Below are 7,155 nucleotides of genomic sequence, written 5' to 3'. Positions count from 1 at the left end.
AGCTGTTACAGGAGGCTGGAGTCTTATCAACTCTGCACTCACCCAGGAATCCTGTGGAGCTGTTCCAAGCTGCCCATACCTTAACAAACCCTGTATCTCCAGTGTACATGTATTTCCAGAGGGGATGAAGAACAAGAGCTTCCATTCATTGTTTTCTATTTAACCAATTCGCTCCCTCCCTTCCCCCAACCACTCAGTAAAGGGAGATAGCACCACCTGGAAAATGCATTTCTGTTAAGATCCAGATGCTGGGTCTGTTCCTAGTTTGGGCCTGAGGAATACAGGGGGCATTGGTCCTACAGCAGAGCAGTCGGCTTTTGTGATTTGACATACATTTTTGGGTTGAACTGGCAGTGGCATTGACTATCCCTTTTAGCTCTCATTATCTTGTTTTTTCCAGCTCTGTGACTGAGTCCCCATATTCTACCCGGTGAGTGTTTGCTTTTGAGTTTGAGCTGACCCTGAGTTGGGACCATCCCATTTACTGCCTAATTATCCTACTTTTAGTTCTATTAGGAGAAAAGCCAATGTCCCAGTTTTGGAATCTGAGTGCTGCTTTGGTGGGGGAAGAATCTGAACACTACGATAGATGTAGATTAAGTAGGATGGAGTTGATACTCTCAGGGATGATTCTTGTGAGGAGAGTTGGGGAAAGAGGGGCCATTTGCTTCCCTGCATCCATATATTTCAAGTCTATGCCCTACCTGGGGATCCACATAATGGCATTTTAGGGGTTAGTGGAGTAATAGGGTGAAATTCTGGCTCTGGTGAAAGTAACAACAAAACTCCTATTGACTTCAGCAGGGCCAAGATTTCGCCCATAATGGTTTAGAACTGGGCCATAAGCTGTTGTATGTGTTGGTGCTGGATTATCATGCTTCATTCCTAATTATACCCCAGTTTTTCCATTCTACTGTGTTGGAGCCAACCTGGGGCTGGAAACATCATGTCTCATTGCAAATGACTCCCATTCTCCAGCACTTATTTTATAAAGAGAGTTAGTCCCCTCTGTTTTAAAATCTGAGTCCTGGTTTAATCAGCTCAGGAGCGTGGCAGTAGATTTAGCATGGAGGGGATGCGCTCAGGGATGAATGAAGGTGGGCCAAGAAGTAATGCTTTATACCCAGCACCCCATAGCTACCACTCTGTGCCCCACCGGGGGAGCTATACAGAGATGGGGCAGGGACATGGAATAATTGTTCCTGTCTGGACCACAACATTCTACCTTCGGTCCTCAGTAGCCTTCTTTTTCAAGTTTGTGACTGGGGCCCTGCATGCTCATTAGGGGGCTGGCTGCAGGAGAGTCAGAAGCTATGCAGTGTATGATCAATACAGAAGACCACCAGGAAGCCACCCAACAGAAAGAAGGCAGCAGTACACCTTGCAGTAGCACGAGGCAATGGGACCTGGGCTCGAATACCAGCTTATATGAGGCTGCAGTGGGCTGGTGGTAAAGGCCCTGTTCCTGCACAGGCTCTGTGTGCTAGTGACCTTGGGTTTGTTTAAAGGAAAGACAGACATGCCAACTCACAAACTGACCACGAGAGATGCGATTTGTGAGAAGAATGAAGCCTTGCTCACGATCTCGCGATTCAACTCTCAAATGTCAGGATTTAAAAAATAATTTCCAGCCCTGGCACTAATGTGTTTCCAGTCAGACAGGAATTACCCCACTCTGAACAAAGGAATGCCGTTTCTCCGCCAGGCAGTTAATTTCAAAGTAGCTTGAAAGACAATGAAAATTCATTTATATATCAGAAACAAGGCCCTCCAGCTAACCGGGGGGGGGGGGGGCGCGCAGGGGGCAAGAGACAGTGTGGCTACACCCCAGCAGGGAAGAGAAACTTCATCTGAGAGAATGAGCAGTTGAATAAACTGAAAAGGAAAAAAAACCCTGACATTTGAGAGTTCTAAAAGTGAGGCTTAATTTTACTTAGAAATCCTGTCAGCTGCCCCAGGGGTGGCTGGGGCTCCAGCTGTCAGCCCTGGGTGACTGCTCCCCTGCCAGCCTGGGAAATGGGAGAGGGGACCCCACTACTGCCCCCCACATGCTCCTCCAGCCTGGGGAAGGTGAAGAACCTTAAGAGGAACAGAGCTGAGGCTGAAAGGGCTGCAGGGAAGCTGAAGTGAGGAGAGTGGGGGCTAATGGGATGAGTGGTGGGAGGGTAAACTGAGGCTGGTGGGGGTGAATGGAGTAGAGGGGCTGAACTGATGGGGTGAGGATGATGGAAGCTGGGGGGCTGAACTGTGGCGAGTTGAGTGAGGAGAGAACTGGTGGGAGACTGAGGGACAGGATTAATCACTGGGTAGGAGATGGGCAGATATGGGGGTGAGAGCTCCTGCAGCAGTGGTCAAAAATCACCTTATATAGTACCTGTGGAAGTGTGGGCAACACTATTGTCACATGCACACACCCTGGGGATGGGCAAGAGGAGTTCAACCATCAAGAGACTGACCTGAAAAACAATTGAATTTTTTTTTTTAAGTCTTGATTTTTGGGCCTATCTCATTTTGGGGGGTCTGAGTCATGATTTGTGATCTCTTGAAGTTGTCAGTACTGGAAAGATGGAGCAGACATCACAGAGCATGGCAGGAAGAGTGCAAGCTGCAGGACGGAGGTGTTTGGAGGAGGCACTAGGCAGGCCATTCGCCTGGTTTTAAGCTGGGACAGTTCTGTTTTTCTAAGGTGTGCCCCCTGTCCCAGGTGTGATTTTGTCTGGCTTTGGATGGGGGATGCCATGTTGAAGAGTGCGCCACTCCAGACTCCACCCTCACCAGCATGACCTCACTACTCTTCACACTGATGTCCTCCTGGTGGCGCAGATCACACCAGCAGGCCTGGAGTCATGCTGGTGAGGGTGGGGTGGCCCACCCTGGCAGGCCCATACCATTCCCAGGAGCATTGCAATGTCCAGTAGTCTGGGGATGTGTGAGTGACTGCCTTAGGAGGCCATAGGAAGTCAGTCTGTGTGTGCATGGCTGGAATAGCTTGGTAAATAGTAGTTGTAATAAAGAGCCAATTAGTTTAACAAGCATGGAGCCCTCCTCTGTTGTTACCTAGTACGGGGCACATAAAGCAAGTGGTGCCATGGTTTCTCCACCCCCTGCTGACTGTGCTAGATGCATGGGGTACTGGCTGAATCCCTCTTGGGGCTGGGGGGCAGGAGCAGAGGGGGGGCATGTTGCAGCCTTGTAAGGGCTCTTCATGCTGCAGAGTACACTCCCCCCACAGGTCCAGTGTGACTGGGTCTACCAGGACTCTCCCAGAGCCTGTTGCTGCATGCAGCTCTTTCTCACCACCTGCAGGGCTCCAAGCCAATTCCTTCCCCACATCAACTGCCATTGTCAATACAAACCACCCACAGGCATGGAGCTTCTGAGTCTGTGTCATTGCACGATAATGCCTGCAGAAGGCAGCGCTGGCACAGGAGTAGGTCAGCCAGTGACACCTCAGCCTCAAGGTTTGCACAAGAATAGGGGCACGTGCAAAGGGGTCCAGTTCAGCAGTTCAGACTCTGCTGCATTGGGGCCCCTGGCTGCTCTCAGCTGGGGCTCACTGGCAGGAAATGGGGGTGGGAAGGGGACGGCTTGTGCTGCTGCTGTTCCTATTGCACCCACTGACAAAGAGAGCAGATGGGTCTGCAGGGCTGTCAGTGGCCAAGCTCCCAGCCAATGGGAGCTGTGTGGGCAGTGCTTGGGGCAGTGACACATGCAGAGCAGAGCTCCCTGGCTGCCCTTATGTATAGGAGCCAGAAGGGGCCATGCCATTACTTCTGGGAGCTGCATGGAGCAGCCCCCCACCCTGCTCCCCAGCTGGAGGCAATGCCACTGTTTCCAGGAGCTGCGTGAAGTGGCCCCCATCTCTACTCCCTAGCTGGAGTGGGGCAAGTCCCAGACTCCATGACCCAGTGGGAGCTTGAGGGCCAGATTAAAATGGCTGGTGGGCCATATGTGTCCCATGGGCCGTAGTTTGCCCACCCTGATATAGAAAGTGCCATTGGCTCTTTAAGAGCAGAATATTGTGTATGGCCTCAAGGTTTGTTTACACAGCTATCAGTGCTGACAGGAGGCAGGAGCTAGGTGGATGGAATAATTCTTCCATTCACCAACACTGTCTACACTGGGGTTAGGTCAGCTCTACCACATTGCTCATGGATGTGGATTTTTCACACTCCTGAGCAACGTAGCTGGGTCAACCAAGGGTATGTCTACACTTTCATTTTATAATGCTTTAACTTTAAAGCGTCAGTGTAGACAGGCTCCCAGCGCTTGGTGCTAATGCCCTCGTGAAGCTCTCCCAGCGCTCAAGTGTGACCTCACTCGCATTTCAAAGCATTCCTGCGGCAGCGCTTTGAAGTTTCCAGTGTAGACATACCCTAATTTTTTAGTGTAGACCAGGCCTTAGGCAAAATTCTCCCTTAGCAAGGGGGTGCAGCACCGGATGTGTCCATTTGCTGATTCTCCATCCTAGAGGTGAGTGGGTTAAGGTATACAGTTTGTGAAATGCTTTGCTCCTGTCAGCCTGAAAGGTGTGGTATAAATTTGATGTCCCAGCAATTTCCCAGCCTCTCAGCATGGGGTTAGTTGAACTAAACCCATAGAGCAGTGCCACCCAGAGAATCCTTTCTTGATTTCTTACATAATGTGCATGCATTGAACTGAGAATGTACCAGTGGCTGCCCTGGGTACAATGTCAGATCATCCTCAGCTCCTAGATTACAGTGATGAGCACTACAGAACAACATGAGAAAGAACAGGAATGACAGGATTGCCCAAAGTAGGAACAATGAATCCATTTATTTTTTCAGCAGAAAATTTAAAATAAAATTTTACCTGATATTTCCACTATAAAAAATATTCAGTGACATCATCAGCAAAGTCACCCCCATCCTGATTACTATGATCAGTCCCCTTAATACACGTGCCAAGTCCCAAGAGGGAGTAGGTTTTATCTCTCTTTGATTCAGCAGGATACTTCTCAGAAGTTAAATTCTCCACACTCTGGCTGAGTTAGACTCTTGGATCTCTTGAGCTTCAAGCTTGAGTCTTTTCTGTCAGCTCTTGGCCTGGGCTAACATTTGCCTCTTCTGCAGTTCCTCCATTCGTTGCTTCTGATGTTCCTTCATGCAGTCCTTGAAGGCCTGTACCTGCTGCTGACACTTCCTCCAGTCCTGGTGTTCGGCCATGCATTCCTGCACTGCATAATGGAAAGTGGCACAGCCAGTGCGCAAGATCATTTGATCCAAGGGATCCTCCTCGTCTTCTGACTTCTGGCTCCAGTTGGGACCTTGAGGGCTGGGACCAGACATATTGTTGGATCTAAGGAATGTGGGATCAGAAGAGAGTAGTACGGGGGAGGAAAATGTCATTAGAAAACACTTGTCACAAAAACTCAATCATAGGGCTTATGCCACTGGGGAATCATAAATGAGAACTGATGGGGTGGGAGGGGAGAAGAGCCAGTGCAGATACTGTACTCCCAGCCTTCACACTGCATATCTATGGTCGCAGCGTTCCACATTGCCACCCCCACCTTAGCGGGACCTCCCATACTCCTTGTGAATATTTTCCCCTTCTATAGCATCTTCTAACAAATTCAAATTTTACAAACATGGAAGATTTTAAGTTTCACAATGATCCTGCAGGGTGTCATTCTACCCACTGAGGCACTGAGCAATAAAGAGCCTGATTTTCAGAGCTCCTGAGTAGCCACACATCCCAATGACTTCAGCTTTGAGTTGTGGATGCTCAGCACCTCGGAAAATTCAGCTCGGAAACAATTTGCCCAGGTTACACTGTCAATCCAGGCCAGCTGAACATCAGTGCTGTGCCTTAATCACAAGGCCGTTCTTATTAACTATGATGTTGGTGAAGCACACTGACTTAGTCATAGAGCACAAATGGACACAGGATTGAACCCGATACACTGAAGCCCTATCACAGGCAGACGCTTAATTTGTAATTACCTCAGAGGAATCCACCAGGTGCCTGTCCAACACTTGTATAAAGTATAACTGGTCACACCAATAAAGTAGTATCAATTTGAAATTAACAAGCTCTGACACGCTTTATAGCTTATTCCTTTCAGTTGGCTGTGCTGCTCCGAGAAGCTGGAGAATGAAGTGGCAGGGGTCAGGACATAGACTAAAGGGGTGATCTATTCTACTAGCATCAGCCCAGTCAGTTCTCCTGGGATGGAAAAAAATCTAACAGGTCTGTTTCCTAAGAGTACAGGGTTATGACCTACCTACACAGTATATTCTCCAGTGCTTTGTCCAATTGAACTTCAAATGACTCAAACTATTGGAGTCTCACTACTTCTCTTGGCAGATTACATAGTATTGCTCTTAGGGCACTACTGTCTTATAGTGTTCCCATTAGCTATGAACCAAAATTCTGCTTTGAACTCGTAAGCACTGAACATTTTTTACAGGAAAGAACCTAAAAACAGATCAAAAGTTACTTTGGTTTCTCCTTTAGCTGGCTGGCTGATTTTCATGCTGTTCGGTACTCCACATCCCGTAGCTCATAACTCTTAAGAGCATCTAGCCCAGTGTCCTGTCTTCCGACAGTGGCCAATGCCAGGTGTCTCAGAGGGGATGAACAGAACAGGGAATCACCAATTGATCCATCCCGTTGCCCATTCCCAGCTTCTGGCAAACAGAGGCTGGGGATATCATCCCTGCCCAGCCTGGCTAACAGCTATTGATGGACCTGCCCTCCATGAACTTATCTAGTTTCAGCCCGTTTGCCCGGTATCGAAGTCAGACTGTCTGTCCGTGTAATGGCCTTTCCGAGCCCCAGGCGCGCACTGCCACTGAAAAGCGGGGCTGAGACCGGACCAGCGGTGAACAGCGCCCGGCGGTGGCACCTCACAACAGGGGAGCTCTGAAACGGGTGGTTCATTCGGGGAGCGCAGCCCAGGGGCCCGGCTCCCAGCCGGACTGTCAGCCCCCGGGGCGGGGCGGGGCGGGGCTGGCACAGCCCCGAGCCCCCGCCACAGAGTCTCTCTCCCGCCAGCCCCTCGGCTGGGGGGGCGGAGGGGGGGTTGCGAACGGTCACCTGAGCGCGGCACGAAACCTTCTCCACTTCCGCCGCCTCGCGGCCCCTTTGGAAGGATTCGGTGGGGAGCCGCTTTCCTATTGGGTGAGCCTC

The 7,155-nt window shown here is 50.0% G+C and overlaps 1 protein-coding gene across 4 annotated transcripts; it reads right to left on the bottom strand.

Annotated features, from left to right (window-relative positions):
• Window positions 1-4,777: 4,777 nt before the first annotated feature.
• On the bottom strand, window positions 4,778-7,151 carry LOC115648848 (cytochrome c oxidase assembly factor 4 homolog, mitochondrial). 4 transcript variants are annotated; one of them, XM_030557071.1, is made up of 2 exons: window positions 7,063-7,151; window positions 4,778-5,319 (listed from the first exon to the last, which is right to left on the bottom strand). In XM_030557071.1, exon 2 carries the CDS (start codon window positions 5,307-5,309, stop codon window positions 5,055-5,057), a length of 255 nt encoding a protein of 84 aa, XP_030412931.1. In that variant the 5' UTR covers window positions 5,310-5,319; window positions 7,063-7,151; the 3' UTR covers window positions 4,778-5,054. The 4 variants fall into 4 exon arrangements, with proteins under 4 accessions (XP_030412931.1, XP_030412960.1, XP_030412951.1 ...); XM_030557100.1 differs by lacking the exon at window positions 7,063-7,151 and adding an exon at window positions 6,464-6,617; XM_030557091.1 differs by lacking the exon at window positions 7,063-7,151 and adding an exon at window positions 6,064-6,457.
• Between the last annotated feature and the right edge of the window lie 4 nt (window positions 7,152-7,155).

Source organism: Gopherus evgoodei, chromosome 1 (assembly GCF_007399415.2).
Source record: "Gopherus evgoodei ecotype Sinaloan lineage chromosome 1, rGopEvg1_v1.p, whole genome shotgun sequence".
NCBI lineage: Eukaryota > Metazoa > Chordata > Testudines > Testudinidae > Gopherus > Gopherus evgoodei.
This window is presented reverse-complemented; position numbering and strand designations above follow the sequence as displayed.

Bases quoted from the DNA above. Each gene is read 5' to 3' on its own strand.
- LOC115648848 (XM_030557071.1), bottom strand. From the start codon at position 5,309: ATGTCTGGTCCCAGCCCTCAAGGTCCCAACTGGAGCCAGAAGTCAGAA.